The sequence below is a fragment of the Mastomys coucha genome, unplaced genomic scaffold (genome assembly GCF_008632895.1).
Source record: "Mastomys coucha isolate ucsf_1 unplaced genomic scaffold, UCSF_Mcou_1 pScaffold18, whole genome shotgun sequence".
Classification (NCBI taxonomy): domain Eukaryota; kingdom Metazoa; phylum Chordata; class Mammalia; order Rodentia; family Muridae; genus Mastomys; species Mastomys coucha.
Genome location: NW_022196900.1, coordinates 10373139 through 10393343, shown reverse-complemented (window position 1 = coordinate 10393343; position 20205 = coordinate 10373139). Strand labels below are relative to the sequence as shown.

General features: G+C 40.9%; 1 protein-coding gene across 2 annotated transcripts in view; it reads right to left on the bottom strand.

Annotated features, from left to right (window-relative positions):
* Nucleotides 1-1929: 1929 nt before the first annotated feature.
* The window catches only part of Plppr1 (phospholipid phosphatase related 1), a 287229-nt gene continuing 268953 nt past the window's right edge, over nt 1930-20205 (bottom strand). For both annotated transcript variants that reach the window (XM_031377379.1, XM_031377380.1), the window contains exons 5-8: nt 15399-15649; nt 11234-11410; nt 7905-8036; nt 1930-3222 (exon numbers count right to left, since the gene is read on the bottom strand). In XM_031377379.1, the coding sequence (XP_031233239.1) occupies nt 3190-3222; nt 7905-8036; nt 11234-11410; nt 15399-15649 (593 nt within the window). In that variant the 3' untranslated portion in view covers nt 1930-3189. The remainder of the gene's footprint in view (nt 3223-7904; nt 8037-11233; nt 11411-15398; nt 15650-20205) is intronic.

Below are 20205 nucleotides of genomic sequence, written 5' to 3'. Positions count from 1 at the left end.
TATAGTTTCAGGAAATATCTGGGAAACGAGTAAGGGCAAATGCGGTCATATAACTTCAATGTTTCTTGTCTTTAAGTATTTCCTCATCATTGTAGCAATTGTGGAACCCAGTCCTTAAAATAAATCTGGGCAACTGAGTATTTGATGAGTCTGCCTTCAAGATATTAAGTGTTGCAGTTGGTAATTGCTAATCTATAATAGGGAATAAAGCCAAAATTTCAAAACATAAATGCCAGTTCTTACTAATTAGTTCCAATGACATCTACTCTTCCTCCTTCCAAGAACAGATTAAGGATATTTGCATTCTCCAATACTGGAGTTACCAAAGCCTTCCCACCCATCACAGCCAAAGAGATTTTTAGAGCTTATCACTAGGACAAAGAGACGCATAACTGCTCAGGGGAGACTCTACCATTATTAATCCTGTATCTAAACATGTCATTCTCCAGCTCTTTTAGACCCCATTAAAAGTACTCTTATTTCCAAATAAGTCATGGTCAATCTTCAGCCAAGTTGGGCTGAAATTTGGCATCTATTTGTTGGATAAACTTTAACAAAGTGTTTTCTGTGTCAAGTCCTGTAATGGGCTTGTCATCAAAGCATGGAAGTCCACCAGATAAGTCTTAACTGATGCATAACATCACAACACTTTATTAGTCTTTTTTCTTTTCAATCCCTTCCCACAGAAAGCCAGACTTCCCCAGGCATTTCTGCAATCCATTAAAAAAGAGGAAAAACATTCACTCCAGAATTTATTTCTCTCTTAGGTTATAGTCACTATTTGCCCTGTTTGGACAAAAAGCTTTGTCCTTGTCAGAAAACCCAAGTAGGGACATTCAAACCTGAGGAATGAATCTCACATGCTAAGTGGGAGGGTTTACCTTCAACCTGAGGCCACTGAAGTATCTTAAGGGAAAGTAGAGGCTCTCTTAATGTCATCACAGCATACTGCAGAGGGTCAGACTAATTAAGAGACCCAGGGAACAGAATAGAAAGAAACTTGTTATTGTAACTGATTTATAGTAGTATGCCATACAGCATAGCTTGCCATAGAATATACTACATACCCTGGGCTATGGAACCAGAGTCTGTGACAACAGATTTTGAAATAACAAGTCATTTTCCCAGAATCAAACCTAGAAAAAAGAGTTCAAAGGTAGTGAGCCATTTTGTCGGAGTGATTTTTCTTCAAAATACAATTTGGTGATCAGATAGGCTGATAACCTTTAAGTGTGACATGAAGTAGGTAATAAACATCAATTTTGGCTACCATCAGTTTTTGATGTTTTAGGAAAAATAAACTAAACAGAGTACTTTATTTATTTTCTTTAAAAAAAAAAACATGTGTTTAGGTAAGTAAAATGAGTCACCCTGACACTGGATGACTTAACACTTGGCATCCAGGAGAGGAGAGAGAGCTCAGAGTCTGCAAATCATTCTTTTTCAGGACTTCCTTTCCTCTGTAGCATCCATGAACCATGTAAGTAGACACATCACACTGAGAAGGGCTCAACTTGATTCAGAGTCGTCATGTAACAGAAAGAATAGAAGTAAGAATGGGGCAGAGCTGGACCACGATGTTGGCACTGGTTTACGTCAGGGTGTTTTAGAGTTTATATCCCTCTCTGGGTTTGTTGCCCAGAAAACAACAGATGCACTATATATGTGAGGGCAGGTAGTTAATACTTGGGATGGACAGAGCGTTAACTACCAGCTCTTTTCTCTGACTTTAGTCAGATACTACTTAGAACATGTGTATGAGTATATATAAAAGAGTTTAGGTAAACAGTTCAGGAAACACGTCTCAGGAAAGTTTTATCAGAGGTGACTTTTGTTCCTAAAAAAGACTAATTGCTTATTGAAAACTTGGAAATTTCAGGGCAGGTTGAAGACTAAGGAATCATACTGCGAATCCAGAAAATACATTTGATTTGAATATTTTAATAAATGAAGGAATTCTTTCATCTTATTTTAAAACACATGCATGCATATGTATGTATAGCCATTCCTTTGTTCCCTGCTTCCCTCTGCTTACTCTGAATGACCTTTTAGTCATGCCCCTATTGAATGGTTCATCTAATCACTCCTCACACGACCTGAGAAGCACAAACACTCCAAGGTTCTTCAAACACCGCCGAGTGAAATAAAAAACAAAGCACACGAGCCACAGTACATTTTGTGATAACTTTTTTTTTTTTGCTTCTCTTTAGAAAAAAAAAATATGTACAAAAAAAGTTAAGAAGAGCTGACATGGGTGGGCAACATTTTGATAGATACAGAGAGGGAACTCTCCTACTCCCAAAGGAGGAACACATTATCACCATGCTAGAAAAAATGGGATGCAGTTAAAATCTAACAACAGTTAAAAGCCCCATCGTGAAGCCATTGCTCTGGGCTCTACATGTTAGATGCTCTGATAGCCTTTCTGTAAAATAATACTGTGCAAACTGTAAAATATTCTTTTTCATAAAAAGTCCATACAATATGATATACAAAACTGTTGAGTTGACAGGAAAGGCTGGTGCTGGCTGCTTTCTAAGAAAGCATCGTAAAAGCAAAGCGCACTTCCCCCAAATACAGGCTTCTGTGCCTAGAGTTGGGCAACTAGGACTCTTCACTAGTATGGCCCTGTTACTTAACCTGGAACTCAGTCAACTATGTACAGAGCAGAACACAATATTCTCTTCCAATATTTTTTTTTTCCACAATTGATTTTGAGATTTACAATTAACCATCATGGTCCTTCCTGTAACTCAAAAGTTTAACTTTCATTAAAATTCAAACCATCTGGAGGAGGCGGCAACTGTGGTAATAAAGGATTAAGGTGGGTCATTCGCTTTATTTGTGTCTATAAAACTGAGAAAAATTTGTGTACAAATATCACAAAACAACATCAACCATTGAATAAATGTGAATCTTCAATGCACACTTGAACAAGAGGAAAATTTTGTTGGTTTTAAAAATCTGGCATAAATATATTAAAGCTGACAAAAAAGATCAGGGCAAGCTACATCACTTCTCCATACAAAAAAATGTACAAAACATTAGCCTCTACCTACATAAATGTAACACTTGTCTTCACAGTTTGACTTGAGCAACTGTGTGTTTTGAAGTATTGAACTGGAAGGTTGCTGAAAAAGAAAAAGAAAAACCAAACAAACCCGAAATAGCTGCACGTCTTCATTCATCTCAGGTGACTTCGGTCATGGAGGCTGAGTGGTTCTGTCAAGCAAGGAATGCACACAATCTCAGAGCTGGGGTTAAAGATGTCGACACACTATCGTCCATCCCTGAAATGTCTTCCAGACTAAAACTCACTGATCTCTTTCTCTCCTTCTTCCCCCCTCTCTTATTATTTTAATATTTTAAACGTTTTCATATGGTGTATTTTGATCATATTTTTCCTTCCCCAGAGTTCTTCCATGATCCTTCCCCTCCCCACTAACCCCCTCACCTCAGCTTCAGGTCCCCTCTTAAACAAATAAAACCCCCAAACAAAACCCACCAAACTTTGCTTTCCCCTTCATGTATTTTTCCAAGGCCCTTCAACTCCTGTTACCTCTTCCTTCAGCATTTCCAACCAAAGCAGAATCACTTCTTCATGTAAACTTTCCCTTACTGTTTTAACATACATTTTTAAGCCAGGATCCTGATGACAGCTATATTCTTTATCTTTGAAATGTTTCAAATACTGACTACTGACTAAGCTCTACTGTATGACTTATTCTTTGAGGTATGAGTTCTGTGGGACTAAAATTATTATTTTCCAGTGGAGAAAGTGGTTTTCATTTGATTTTAATTAATTTACAGGAATGTGGTCTGCATAATTCAGAGCCATTAAAATGTCTTTTTCCCATATTTTAAAATTAACTTGTGTGTGTCCCTGTGGACATGTATTGTTACCACATGGATATGAAGTCAAAAGGACAGCTTGTAGGAGATGGTTTCCTTCTACCAGTGGGTCCCAGGAACTTAGTTTTCCACATACTTGGTAACAACTACTTTTACTTCCTAAGCCATCTATCTCTTTGACTCTAAAATTTCTTAAGACTTACTTTTGGATATTTCACATGATTATTTTAGATATTTGTATGAAAATATCATGTGTTTTTGGAGAAGATTTTATATATAATGTAAATGAATATTATTAGACACCTATATCCTTATTGTATTCTGCTGTTTGCTTTTCACTGAAATGTATTGTAAATACTATGCTTCAGATGAGTGTATTTTTCCTTGTAATATTGCTATTTTTTGTTTACAAAGTCTTGCTAATGTGGTCTTCAAAGTCTCATCATTTCTTTAAACTTAAAATCCTGAGCTATGGGGCCCAGGGAACTGGTAAATACTTCAGGAAAGTGTGGTTTTCATAAAATTACCAAAGGATTTTTGGGTCTTTATTTATTTTGGAACACAGAGACATATGCTTAGGAGATCAGCTATACATTTTTAAAAAGATTTATTTTTATGTATGCATATGTTTGTGTGTGTTTGTGTGTATGTGTATATGTTTATCAGGAGGCCTGAGGAGGGCGTGGGGTTCCTTGGAGCTGCAGTTTTTAAGATTATGCAGCAAGTCTGCAGCCACTGCACTGTATTCCCAGCCCGTAAGTCCATAAGCAGCCCAGGCTATTGTGAGCTGGTTGACTTGGGCTCTGGGAGCAGAACTCTGGTCCTCTGCAAGAACAGCAAGTGCTCCTGTTGAGGCGACTCTCTAACCTCTTAGCTACATATTTTAAAAGCTGAGGGTTTGATGTTTTTCAAATTGTGCTAATTGAGCTTTGATGATAATTTCCCCAAGATGAAAAGATTCTTGAGTATAATTTCATGTTAATTAAATAATCAATTAATTTTACTCAGAGTTGAACTTAGGACCTCACATTTGCAAGTGCCCTGTTACTGAACCATATTCCAAGCCCGGAATATTTCTTAAAATTTTTATTTTTATTTTTTTATGTGCCTGAGTGTTTTGCCTGCATGTATGCATGGTACATGAAATGTGTGTGGTACCTGTAGAGACCAGAGAGTGTTGGACCCTGTGGAACTAGAATTGCAAGTGGCTATAGGCCACTATGTGGGTGCTGGGAACCAAGCCTAGATCCTCTGCAAAAAGACCAGGAAGGGCTCTTGACCAAAGAGCTATCTTTCCAGTTCTGATTTTACTTTTATAATACACTTTCTTGGTTTTGTCAACACTTGGGTTTATATAATACCATGTGATACTAAGTAGTAAGGATAAAGTCAACGAGCATCTTAAGATAGGTAGGTGACTTTCACCTGAGTCCTTTAATTCTGTTTTGTTTTATTTTTCTATTTATAATATGAAGTTTGGGTTAGTACTAATTCAGAATCAAACTTGTATCAGAATTCTCTGAAAATGTTTTTTTAACTTGTTCCCACTATGCATTGCTGAACTGAAATCTCTTCGGAGAAGGGTCCAGGTACCTGTAGTCTTGTTAGCAACTAGTTGTTCTTGTTCTTGTTCTTTTTCTTGATCTTGTTCTTCTTGTTCTTGGTGTCTTCTCTTGTTCTTGTAGTAGTATCTGTTGTTGTTGTTGTTGCTATTGTTGTTGTTGTTGCTGTTGTTGTTGTTCTTCTTCTTCTTCTTCCTCTTCTTCCTCTTCTTTTCCTCCTCCTCCTCCTCCTCCTCCTCTTCCTCTTCCTCTTCCTCTTCCTCTTCCTCTTCCTCTTCTTCTTCTTCTTCTTCTTCTTCTTCTTCTTCTTCTTCTTCTTCTTCTTCTTCTTCTTCCTCTTTTTCTTCTTCTTGTATGTTTTATCATCTTTTGTCCTCACAAGTAGAAAGCATACATCCATACAGAGGGAACTAGTTACTTCACTTCTAATTTATTTCTTTGTTAGAGTGAATATGAGCATTCGACTGTAGAACATGGACAACTGAAAGATGGTCTTTTGGGAATCATTTAGTCACTCTATAGGTCCATACAGTGATGGCTAGAAAACTCTCATCAGTTTGAATTTTCTACAGTAACTTACTTTTTAGTTCCTTTGAACCTTGTCTTAATCAGCAGTATCAGCAGGAATCACACAATGCAAACGTCAAATACAGGTTAATATTTTAAGGAGGAGGGCTCTGTGAGGCAAAGAGAAAAGAATGTTCCAGGAGGAGAAAAAGGAGATGCCTGGCTCCTGGCCACAGGAAGTTGTTCTCCTGAGATTCCGAATGGCAGGTAAATTTTAGGTGGCAAGTCTGTGCTCCAAAGGGTAATTCTAGTCTCTAAAATCTCTATAGTTCCTCCCTAGGAAGATGATCTCATTCTCCCAACCACAAAGCAGCAGCTTCTTCTGTATACTCTGGCCCCATGGGAGGGAGGCTCTTACTCAGAGAGAGCATGCCAGGCACTTATTGGAAGAATAGTTCAGGGTGAACATCCAGCTCCTGCAGCACATTTTCATGCTCAAGTCTGAGAGGGGTATATTTTTTAAAAGAAAGTTTGCTTGAATTAAATATAAGAGGCTATATGCTAAAGTAGGATGCACAGGGTCTGATGGGTCCATGAATCTTGGGAATGGTACTTGAGCATATCTTGCTTTCCAAAATAAGTTAACGTCAGTTGTAGGAGTACTGTGAAAGCAAGAGTAAAGGACTCTCCATGATTGCTACTTCTCTTTCTTGAACAATGAATAAAGGATATTATCTTCCTATCTCTGAGAAAATGTTCTCTAGTAAAAGCAGTGCTTGCCTTCCTCAATGGTCCACCATTAGTTTGGACTATGCCACATGGCCAGTACTTCCCACAGCTTCCTGTAACTGTGTTCTGATTCACCTGCAGAAGTTCCGCTCATTGGTTCTCTCAGGTCTGTATTTATCATAGAAATAGTGATGGCAGAGACAGTGTCTCTGGTCTGACTTGAGGTTGATTGGCTTTTGGCTGAAGGATCTAGTTGAGATTTTGGCTCTGGTTCGCTTCCATCCAGATAGTATTTGTGTTACACTTAGTAGATGTCAAGAAACACGTCACATAGGACATAGATCATAAAACCGAGATCCTTAAAGGTTCTCAGTTTCGTGAGGAGCATAAATAAGAGAAACACTATCTAATTGTAAGGGGCAATCACATGATGGACGCAGAAGGACGTTCTGCCCAAGCTTGATATTCATGAGGCCTCAGATTTAGACAAGGGGAGCACATACATAGACACATAGCATCAGGCTTGGAAGAAGTTCAGCTACAATTGAACTTGTAGTTCCCAATGCATTTATTGATAATCTTGATACTATTCTTGGTGCAATACTCCAACATCCTTCATCTTTAAGGGAAAGAACCATATCTGAAAGCACTTGGTCCTTCAATTTTTAGTATGAAATCTTTAGAGTATGTTCTAGGAATCTGTTGTCCTAGTAAACTACAAATAGTCTCGGAGGAAAAGAAAAAAAGCCACAGACAGAGGCTACAGCCTGACTGGTGTGGGCAGATGGGAGACATTCTAAGACTAGGAATATTCAGGGGGCACTAAGTACACATAGACCGATACATCTGTGCAACTAAGCAAATATTTCTTTTTTTAAAAAAATGTCTTTATTTTATATATGTGAATACACTGTCACTATCTTCAGACACACCAGAAGAGGGCATCAGATCCCATTACAGATGGTTATGAGCCACCATGTGGTTGCTGGGAATTGAACTCAGGACCTCTGGAAGAGCAGTCAGTACTCTTAACCTCTGAGCCATCTCTCCAGCCCCCAAAATATTTCTTTTTAAATGTATTATTTTTCTTTTATGTGTATGAGTGTTTGTCTGCATGTTGGTATGTGGAACAAGTGCACGGCTGGTACCTGTGGAGATCTGAAGAGAGCATTGGATATGTTTTCCATATACTACTTCTAATTAAACTACTAAAATTGGTCATGGATCTGCTTTGCTAAAGTGACTTTACTATACCTGTGCGCTTAAGGTTTCCAGCGGGCTCTCTATCCTTGGGAAAGCCATCAAGGGAACTCCACGGGGATCCTCAGGTTTGGGTTTGGAAGGAGAGCCTTGAGTTCCTTTAAAGTTATGAACCACACACATTCCCTGTAGGATGAGGGGGGAGAGAGATTGGGTCAGACTCCAGCAGGCAGTGCCTGGGCATCTCTGAGCGTGACAGACCATTGTCCTTGAATATTGTCATCAAGGCAACATATCTCTTTGGAATTATAGGAAAGGGGTTTGAACTGCATGTTGAGCACACCGCAGGTACTGTGAGGGACATTCCCCATGTGGGCTGGGGACACCCCACAGGGCTCCTCTCTTCAGCTGTCAAATGGGAGTGGGAAAACTTACCTTATAGATTTATGACAGTATGACACATGTAAGTCCCCTTGTTATCACACCAAACATGTGCTGAAGGCGGCTGTGTGTCTGACAGTGTCCTGGGCTTGTGCCTCATTTTGGTTAATTTATCTAACAATTTCCAGCAGTGAGAAGTGAGGTGCTATTAGTTTCTCCAGCTTGGACAGGGGAAGTTTAAACTCCTCGAAATCTCACTACTATACTACTTTTCTTTCTCTTAAGTGCCAAATACAATAAGTACTCAGCCCATATTGACTGATGTTTAACATCTACCTAAAATGATCATAGTCAAATATGTCTTTATTGTTTATTTGGCTTAAACAACTCACTATGAATGTTTGTGTACTTGCCTTTTCTTATATCCTACTGGAGTCATAGTTTTTTAGCATCTTCTCTGCCCATTATGCATTGTTCCCCCTCTTTCCATAATTTCTACTGTTCTTCTGCATCTTTGTTTCTATGTCTAGTGTTTCTATGTCTTTCTGCTAATCTTTCAAACCAAACATCTACACAAACATTCTTAACCAGGCTCATCATCTCCACTTTGCACTATAGCTCTGCTTAAAACTTTGTCTACTTAGGAAGTGGCAGAAAGGGAAGTGTCCGAGCCTTGGAGTTCAGCTTTAGAGTGGTTGGATGGTTATTTACAAAACTATTATATTTTGAGGCTCAATTTACTGGACAGAAAAATGAAGGTTAAAATATTGTTGGGGGTGTCCGAAGAACTCAAAATTGGAGGTGTTTGTATTGTAGGGCATGCAGTCATTGCTCAGTCCACATTTCCAGTCTCTTTCTCATGGGACACACAGATGTGTAAAGCAGTGTTGGAGGTGAACAGAGATTATGCTGGTCTTCTTGGCTTTTGCTTCTCTCTGTCTCTTCTCCACATCGGGTTACTCCCCCCCTTTCTTTTTCTTCCTCTCTGCCCCCTCTCTCTCTGACTTCCTTTTCCTTTCTGTTCCTTGATGTGTGTCTCTGAGCTATGAATATGTGTGTGCAAGCGAATAGACAGCAATTCAATGGCAGATCTGGATTTTTAAAGTACAAACCATATTGGATGAAAGCAAAATCGACTGTCAAATCACTGGAAGCAATACCAGAGCAAACAATAACCAAGGGATAGGAAAGAAGATGGAAAAATTACTAAGAGAAAAGGCTCATCTTAAAGCAGAATTCTTACACAGCATCACAGCAACCCACAGGCTTTCACAGACCATCTCTCAAAGACCCATGTGGCTGTTTGTGTGGACATCTCCACTGCCATGTCTTCTTAGCAGGCGATAGTGCACTCTAGCGCTGTTAGATATGAAGAGTGAGTTGTCTTCTAGCCCATCCTTGTTCATGTGGCAGGGATCTCCCTAGGAGACTGCTCTATTCTCTTGAAATCGTCTATAATTCTTGTTTCCTTTCAAAAATGTTTCCCAGGAAGTCTTTCTAATGAGATGCTGGCAGCGTGGGATCATTTCAGCACTTGGTCTGTGTCTTCACCCAGAGAATTACACCTCAGCATCTCATCTTCTTCCATTAGGAAAAGAGAGCTGGGGTCTGATGGAAGGAATGTTGAGTGATGATAGTTTCTCAGAGAGTGTTCTATAGAAATGTGTGAGCATTTTCAGAAGAAGCAGCTGGTCAAGTGTACTGGAGTCTGGGACAGTCATTTATGTATATTTTGTATTGAGAACAGAAAGGAAAAAAAGAGTTAAGTAACAGTAATATATGAATGTAACATGAGTGTATGCGTGATGCTAGTCTTAAAGGGCTTGGACTATAAAGGACAGAATAGGAGGGGTGGCAGATCCTTTGGATTTTAGTGACCTCTTCTTCTTGGGGAGGGTTTTATAATTGATAGAGACTTTATTTTATGCAGGGTATGTGAATCTAAATGCCCAGTGACCTACTGTCAAAATAAACAAGCAAAGAATGAAACTGCACCTCTCTGGTGTGTCCAGGCAATGGAATATTACAGAGCAATAAAAAGAAGTAAATGATTGTTTCATCTTACAACATGATTGAGTCTCTAAATACAAGCTATAATAGAAATAAAATGTCAGATGCTACATATTATGTGATTTTATATACACGAAATCCAAGCATAGAAACAAAACCAAACTGAACCTTAATAGATGCTTGAGGTGAACGAAAAAGAAAAATTAAGAGAGATGTCAAGGCCATCAAACTGGACAGTGTGAAACCACAATATCCCTACCCTTCTTCAATGGAACTGGGGGAAAAAAGTGCAGATTCTTCTTTTTCAGTTCCAGTCAGATTTTGGGATTTTCCACATGAGCACACAGATGAGTCTCCATTTATTTGAAGAACTAAAACCTCATCAGAGCTGTGAAGATCCGGAGGCAGCTGTGCCAAAAGACGTCAGGGACGTCAACTGCAGAAGCCACTTAGGTAAAATCAGATGTCTAGAGGCATGTTCAGACAAAGAGACCTCTAAGTGATGAGTGCTTAGCTGTGGGGTTACCTTATGTCTGAGAGGGCAGGCACATGTGCATTAAGACAGTTCCTGGGTCCCACATCCTCTCTCTTTGCAGGAGGGAGTCTGACCCACTAGTGACCTCCGTCCTCTGTGTTTTACCTAGAAATCCACAGTTCCTGATTCCCAAACACTGCATATAAACCCAAACACTCACGCCATGGGAGCACACCACGTCATTAGTCTTTGTGACCAAGCTGAGAGTTCAGGGACACAGCATAGCCATCTTTCTTGGGAACAAAATTACCTTTCAAGAAACATGGCCAGTCATATTTCTCAAAGTAAAGGCACTTCGATTCTGTTCTTGTAGAGAAGCATGCATACTCTTTGGAGGATTGCAGCTTAGAAGGCGGGAACATGGGGAACAACGACTGGAATCTGAGCAAGTCAGCGAGCTGTGACTTTACACAGAGGACATGAAACGGAAGAAGTAGAAGGAAAAAGGCTGACCTACCAAAAACAGGGCCACTGCGGTGCCCAGGATGAAGCCAGCAATCACGTCTGAACAGTGGTTCCGGTACTCTGAGACCCGGTTGAGGCCCGTCAGGAAGGCTGTACAGAGGGTCCCCAGGCACAGCACTGGCTTGGCCAGCCGACTGCTCTTTGTCTTGATTGTGCTTGTGATGTACATCTGTAGTAGAAGAGAGACCAATGAGTCCCGAGCAGTCGTTGTACCGCACAGGAGTGCACACACATCCCAGGTCAGAAACAGGGACTTTGAGAAAGGGAACCTTAGCAACAACATTTTGTTGTACAACTTCATTAAGCTAGTTAGTTAGACAGGGAACAGTACAGCGATGACAACGGACGTGAGTTTGTTAGTGACTTTTGCATCGTCATGAGTTTATAAACAGAAACGATATTGTCATAAGGAATAACTGAAGAATAATGGCTGGATTTAGAACATGTAGTTTTTATGTAGATAACCAGAGAATCGTGTGGTGATATTACAAAGCTCATATAAAATTCTTAGATAGCAGGTAGACCCTCTATTTGAATGCATTTGTGGCAGGAGATATCAGGTAGGAGAGATTTCACATTTTACTTTTTACTGTGTCTGCACTCTTTGGGGTTATGATCTAAAACTGTTCACCAACTGGCTGATGGACCTAATCTGAATGGTCTGATCACGACTATGGGCCACTATTCTACTGGAAGTTGATTTTCATGTCAGGGACAACTGTGGTCTGCTCTATTTGTCTGCTATCCATTTGTCTGCTTCAAAGTGTTTTAAAACACTAACATCCTCTGTGTACCACAGTATAGAAAACGGTGAGGGATCTGAACAAAATAAAAGCTGCTGCACTCTCTGACACTAGAAATGTGGGCTGTTGTTATCAAATATATCCACAATGCCCACAGTTAAGAAAACGTGCTTCCAAAAGAACAAACACGGTATGCACTCTCTGATAAGTGGTTAATTAACCCAGAAGTTTGGAATACAGGAAGAACAACCCACAAACCACAAGAAACTCAAGAAGAAGGAAGACCAAAAGGTGGACATTTCATTCCTTCTTAAAAGGGGGAACCAAATACCCACGGAAGGAGTTGCAGAGATTAACTATGGAGCAGAGACTGAAGGAAGGGCAAGCCAGCCTAAATATAGCTATCTCCTGAGAGGCTCTGACAGTACCTGACTAATACAGAAGTAGAGGCTCACAGCCATCCCTTGAACTGAGTACAGGGTCCTCAATGAAGGAGTTAGAGAAAGGACCAATGGAGCTGAGGGGTTTGTAGCCCCTTAGGATGAACAACAATATGAACTAACTAGTACCCTCAGAGCTCCCAGGGTCTCAACCACCAACCAAGGACTATACATGCTGGGTCTGATTGTTCTGGCAGCATGTGTATAGTAGAGGATTGCAAATTCGATCTTCAATAGGTGGAGAGGACCTCGGCCCTGTGAAGGTTCTGTGCCCCAGTGTAGGGGAATGCCAGGGCCAATAAGTGGAAGAGGGTGGGGTGGCAGGCATGGGGAAGGGGGAGGCAACAGGGGTTTTTTCTTGTTGTTTTTGTTTGTTTCTTTGTTTGTTTTTTGGAGGGGAACTGGGAAAGGAGAAATTTACATGTAAATAAAGAAAATATCTAATAAAAAATAAAAAAAGAAAAAAGAAAATGTGCTTCTAGCAAGTTACAACAGTTCGGTAATTGCCACAAAACACCACTAGAGGGCACTAGTGACCTACCCACCATTTCCTTTCTTTCTTTCTTTCTTTCTTTCTTTCTTTCTTTTTTTTTTTTTATAGACTTCTTCATAGCTCAGTCTGGGCTCAAACTTGGTTCAATCCTTCTGCCTCAACCTCCTATGTGGGTTCTGAGACTAAGACATATCTGGTTAATTCTGATCAAATATGGTGAGTTCAGTAACACTAATCCCTGAAAAGGCTGATATTTAAGATTAAAACCTATAGAATATTTGATGTCCCGAATATGAATACATTCACATAGATGCATCTGGCAATATTACATTGGGAAATTAATTTCTAGGAAGATGCTTCGACTCTTGCACGGATCCTAGTGGGATACAGGTGCCTCCTTATCCTATGTAACATGTGGCACAAAAACTCTGGTAGATCAAAGGCTCACAGATTGTAGAAGACTGTGATCTTATCACAGTGGGAATTGTTACTTAAAATGCTGAATGCAAATACATATGTTCGATTTGATGTCTTGTGCTTCTATATCGTTTTCTAGGTATGCTTTTTCATGAATTGTTCCTGTGACGATAGACCATTAGTTGATATTCTTCACAATGTTAAATGGTACCTAGGAAGTAACTGCTGAATAATGTTTCCACTAGAGTTTCCTCTGTATTTGGCACATAATAGTTGCAGATATTTAGGAGTGCTGTATTTCAGCACCTCTATGCATCTTGCAGGGAAGCCCTGGCAATTAGCATATCCGTCCGCCTTGAGTAATTCTGAAAGCATAATTTAGCACATAACAGAAAACGTTTGTTCAGTTGGAATGTTGTATCTGGGTTTATCTGAGTGTGAGGCCTGCTTTGAACGGGATGATGTCCGAATCCCTGGATGATGCTTGCGTGGTAAGCAATGTGCCCCTACTATATTCAATTCTTTCTACTGCTGCCAGTGTTCAGGTTTCATCTGATGATGGCACACTGGCTTAAGTCACCAATTTATTTATATAATGGCATTATCAAAATCAATTTCACATAGTAGTGATTTGAATCTGATAAAAACACAAAATGGGAGGGAAGCAAAAAGCACACGGTTTTAAACATTATGTTTCAGAAAATTTAGGAACTAATCAATATTCTGAAAACCAGAAAACACACTAAATGCCTCTGAGGATTCTTGTCTTGTGGTCTAACCAGGCAGCAGAGTGTGTTCCCCCAACAGTGCTTGGGTGGAGGAGAATGGGATTCTGTTCCCTGCAGATGGGGTTGAGGGGTAAGGTGAGAGTACCCAGAATATCTGTGTAGTTTGAAAGGAGCTTTAGCACTGTCTTCCCTAGGGGTCCTTCTGACCAGTGGCTACTTGCACTGGTGAAAGGTACGTGGCAAATGCACCAGTGAGTGACCTTGTGGTGTTGGCCTGTGTGTGTTCAAGCTCATCGCGCTTCTAAGCTCTGGGTTCAAAAGAAGCATAGATCAGAGAAAGATGAAATAAGCCATTTCCAACATGCTAGTTAAACATGCTAGGAAAACAGACACTATTGCTCTTCCTCAGATGAGAGTAAAACAAACAAACAAACAAACAAACAGGGCATTATGACCTAGCAGAGCAATGGAGGCAGTGTGATCTAGGGAGAAGTGAAGTTTGGGGCCTTAGATTCTTCTGGAAATACCCAACCTTTAACAAAGTGATAAGATAATGCATGTTGCAAGAATCACAGGAGACCGGTTTAATCCTGACCTGCACACTATGAGGGCAACTCCACATCCAAGTCCACACTTGGAACCCTGCCAGGTAGACGCAAGCAAGGTATGCTGTTCTGAAACCAACCCAAACTGTGGCAGAGTGGTCAGAGTCCCAGTCAGAGTCCCAGAGGCTTGGCCGAAGCTCGACTGTGCACTGTTAGGTATCCATGAGGACTTAGTTTCCCTACCTGTTCCCCGGGAGGGTATAAATGGACAATTATCAATTGTCTTTTCAAACTAAGTCACCGGGGAGGTTAGAATTAGAAATGGGTCAGGGTGGTGTCTATCAACAGTGTGATATGACATAACAGACACATTTTTTTATTGGATATTTTATTTATTTACCTTTCAAATGTTATCCCCCTTCCCAGTTTCCCCTCTGAAAACCCCCTATTCCACCACATCTCCCCTGCTTCTATGAGGGTACTTGCTCACCCACTCCCACCTCACTGCCCTAGCATTCCCCTACTCTAGGGCATTGAGCCTTCAGAGCACCCATTGATGCCAGATAAGGCCATCCTCTGCTACATATGCATCTGGAGCCTTGGGTCCCGCCACGTGTACTTTTTGGTTGGTACTTTGGTCCCTGGGAGCTCTGGGGGGACTGGTTGGTTGATGAGAGAACCATGTCTTATTTGACTTACATCACCACATGACAGGGATGACACAATGGTTGTGGGAAGGGTGAAAGACAGTGATGCCTTGGCTTGGGAAGACAAAAGACTCACACACTCACCGTAGCATATAAGGCGGAGTAAATGCTCAGAGCGGCATGTTTGGAGGGAAAGGACCTCCGAGCCTTTTCTATCACTTCCAGGTCCCCAGTGCAGATGTTGCCATTGCTGATAAACTGGTGGTGTGCCCGGCAGTCTGTACTGGTATAGTTTGGCTGGCACACTGTCAGGAAGTACGGTGTTAGGTGACCAGTGACCACTTGCCCAGCATTTACAAAAATGTCCGTAGCAAAAAGTCCAAAGGCAAATACCCCTATAAGGAGATGTAAAAGAAGTCAGAGTGGTAACATGCAAGTGCCAGTTGGTTTTTGCCCCAGAGAAGAGATTGGGGGAGTCCATGATGACACCTTCAAAAGGATTTTAAGAGTCAAATTGTCCCTTCATCTTTATCCTTCTAGAGAATGAAGCCTGCCTCCCCAAATGCCATCTCTTCCCAGTCTTGGCAGGATATGTACTGTTAGCATTTTATTGCTTTCTTTGAGTATGTTAGCAGCAACATAGTCTCAATGGAAGGAGCTGGATGTATGGGGTCTCATTGACTTGAGCTCTAGCCTTGGTGTAAACCTCACAGAATGAGTAGTGTAACTTCTTTGAACCTCAGTGCCTTTGGCTGAGAATTAGAGATGAGGTAGTTTCGAAAGATGGCGTGAGATATGTACAAAATACCCAACATGAGTCTGGGTTTGCTTTGCTTTTGAGACGGGGTCTCATGTAGCCCAGGGTGATCTCAAAATCTCTGTGTAGCCCAGGATGATTGTACAACTTCTGGCCTTCCTGCTGTCATCTCCTAAGCACTGGCATCCCTGGAGTATGTCACTGTAGCTGTTTTGTGCAGTGGTAGGAATGGAACCTGGGCTTTTGTTAGACAAGCACTCTACCAACTAAGTTACATCCCTAGCCGCATAGTATCGTAAGTGACTCCTCTTTCTATAGACAATGTATTCAGCCTGTTTTTATTTAGAAGTGCAAATAAGCTGTTATCTATAACACCATGGTAAGTGAGAATGAATAAGGATTTCACAGAGTTCCTCCCCAAAGAGAGAGAAAAGATCATCCCCAAAACGTTACTGCATTGTTTTATTTGATGAAGGAACTCGTAAAGGAGGAGATAGAAAAGAGATTCAAGCCAACTGTTATTAGTGGTGTCAGTCTCTTATTGCTGCTGCAACAAGCTGCCATGGCTTGACCCAGTGCAAATCTATTTCCTCACCACGTTATGTTGGTGACAATTCAACTTAGATTTCAACCAGGCGAAGCTCCAAGTGTGTATGGGCTGTCTTTCTGGGAACTCTGGAAAGTTCCAGGGTGGAACTTATTCGTTTTCCTCTCCAGCACTGAGGAATTGCCACTTTTCAGCACTCACCTTATTCCACTGCTCCATTGTCTCTGACTTTCTGACTTGTCTCTTAAAAACGCTTGTGATTGCACTTGGACAAACCGGGATAACCTCTGATCTTGAGATCATTAGTGTAAGCATATCTTTAGATCCCCCTTTCACAGAAAGTAGCAAGTCCACTGTTTCCAGGGATATCTTTAGGGATTCATGCGCAAGCATGTGTCTTTTGTGTATGTGAATGTATGTGCATGTGTGTATATGTGTGCATGTATATGCGTATTGCATGTATGCATGTGTGTATGTGAGTGCACTCATGTGCACACATGTATATGCATGTATATATGTGTGCATGTGTGTGTTCTGACTGTTATGTAGCTGGGAAGCCTGTGCATGTTACCTCTAGATTTTTAATCTGCTCTCTGATAAATTCCATAGCTTTAGCCTCAACAAGCTTGACCATCAATAAACAGGATTTTCTTTTAGTTTAAAACAATTTTTAGCTGACATGTAAAACCATAAGGACATACTTGTTATGTACCATGTGATATTTTGACACATGCAGAATGTGTTGTATATTTAAATCATTTGTATAGTAACTGAAGTTATCAAAGTATCATTTATATGTATTTCCTTAAACATTTGTCATTCGTGGTGAAAATAATCAAACTCCTTTCCCCTAACATTCTAAAAGCTATAGTACATTGTCAATATTGATAGTTATTAGGTGGAGGGAAAGCACCGTGGTTGAGAGCACTTGTAGCTCTTGCAGAGGTTCTGGTTTCAGTTCCCAGCACCTACATGGTAGTTCATAATGATCTAGAACTCTAGTTCCAGGGGATCTGATGCCTTCTGCTCTCTAGAATACTGCATGCATGTGGTACACTAACATACATACAGGTAAAACACACTAAGAAAATTGAATAAATCCTTAAAATGTTGATACTTAATTCTATCACCATAGCTAACTTTATCTTTAGTACTCATTAAACAACCTCTCCCTATCCCTTCCTCCATGTCCATTCAGCTTTGCTGAAGTCCACGTTTGTGGATTCCATACATGAGTGACATTATACAGTACTTAATCTTTCTATGACTCTTTCCGGTTTCATTTTGATATGTATTGATTGCTATAATTTTCCTTTCCATGGCTTTGCAAGAACATGCTTTATCACAATGAGAACTGGCATCTTTATTAGCTGCAGGCGACTCACACTGAGGGGCTCTGACCTGGGAGAGCAGGCATCCATTGATCATGCCTGGCAGGATTTATCCCCAGGCTCTAGAAGTCTGAGTGGTTGAATTTTTTTTTTTTTTTTTACATGTTCAAGTAAGGTTCTTAAAGACCAGTCTGTGGCTTGTTCAAGGGTAATAAGTCTGTCTAGACAATCTTTTCCAGGAAACAAGGGTTATTTATTACTTGAAAATAGAAAAGAGACAGCATTTTCCTCTGGCATTTTATTCATCAGGCATGCCGCCAATGAGAACAATGGTAGGTCTTGGGAAAAGGAGGGTTCCTAGGCATGCAGGACCAGTGTTGGAAGAGTCAGCTCCATGCCCACAGTGATTCTGGGATGGCATGGCAGGCTCTGCGCACGCTGTCCTGCCACTGTGCTTGGTTGTGCTTTTCCACCTTTTCTCTGCTTACATCTGCCTTTCCTGCTGGCTTCACAGCAGCCACTATCCTCACATATCATTCTGGCACATTCGAGCCAGATCTGACGAACACTGACCACCCGAGGGATCCTACCCTCCTCTGGCACATTCCATGCCAACAAAGGTTTGTAGACCCTAGAGTAGTGATCTATAGGTGATGTCAGAGCACACTGTGTCTTTGCAAAAGACCCTAGCCATTCCTTTGTTAGTCAACCCTGATCTCCTTGAGATTGTTTCTACAATTCTCAGAAACTAAAAATAGCAGTTTTATTTTTAGAGGTTGGTGAAATAACTCTGAATGGCCTCTTCTATTAAAGGTTTGATATTAAGAAGAAGCTTCAAAAACATCTGTGAAGTGTAGATTGATACCTAAAATTATTAGAGGGAGATCATAACTTTGAAAATTTAGATACATTTTCTTAAACTTTTTATAATCACATATATATTGTATATAGTAACAGGCACTCAGTAAGACAGTTTCCTAATGTAGATAATACATTTTGACCAAACTCACCCTCATTGCCCTCTCTCGATGCCCTCCTCCACCCACTTATTCCCTCCTCTTATTCGCTAATCTCCCTTTGACTTTTATGGATTTTTTGTGTGTGATCCCTTGACTTCATCATTAAAGCTGTTTACAAAGCATAGAAGGTTTCCTTACAGGAGCATGGGCATCCACCTGTAACTATATACCATTGAAGGAAATGGCTTTACCTTTCCCTCCAACCTATCAACGCTTATCTGCTTATGAATCCTCAGTGGTGGTGGGTGTTGTGTTTTATAAAAAGGTAAGAGAGGAAGGAGATGTTTGGTTGAGGAGCAGTACAGTGTAGGGGGAGGGGGTGCCTCTGCGGGCCCATGCTGAGGCATCTCTTCCCCACTGAGGTACTAGCCACATGGACTGTATAGTATAGAATAGAATTTATTCAGAGCATGGGGAGGGGAGTTGAGAGGATAATAGAGAGAGAAAGGCAGAAACAGAGACAGAGAGAGAGAGAGAGAGAGAGAGAGAGAGAGAGAGAGAGAGAGAGAGAGAGAGAGAGAAGAGTATAGAGGCTGGCCATGAGCATGTGGAGAGAGAGGGGAGAGGGCAATGGGGAGAGAAGGGGAACAGGAACAAGAGGAGTGAGCAAGCTCAAGAGAGCAAGAGGGGGGCAAGCATCCTTTTTTATAGTGAGTCAGGCACACCTGGCTGTTGCCAGGTAACTGTGGGCCAGAGTCTAGACTAAATGCAACAGTGTGGGGGGGGGCTCATGAGCCTACTTCTCCTCTGTAATGGGATGTTGATAGGCCCCATGTTGTGTAGGTAAGCACACTAGCCATGAATTTATGAGTGCAGCAGCCATGCCAGGCCGGTAAGTCAGCATTCTTTCCCACTCTCCCTCCTTTCAGCATCCCTCCTGCTCTTACTCTTCTTCTGTGATACTCTCAGAGTCTTGGAGGGAAGGTATAGAGGTTCCATTTTTTGCCTGGGCATTCAACAGTTATTTTAAGCACATTGCTCACTTACACATCTCTGCAGGTACCACCAGCTACTACAGAAAGAATATTTTCTGACCAAAGATGACAGCATCACCAATGTAAATAATAAATGATTTAGAAGATAATTTGACCGACACATCATGTTTGTTTAGCAAAAAACAACAGCAGTAGATTTCCCATGGCAGCCTATGACCTCCCGCAGTCATGGTATTATTCTGAATTTCTTCTTATGCAGCAGGCCTCAAATCCAATCAGAAAATGGTTGATCGTTGGACCGTGAAAAGCAGTCTGCGTTCTTGGTTGAGCGAGGCTTACTCCAGTGACCCAGTGGAGAATTC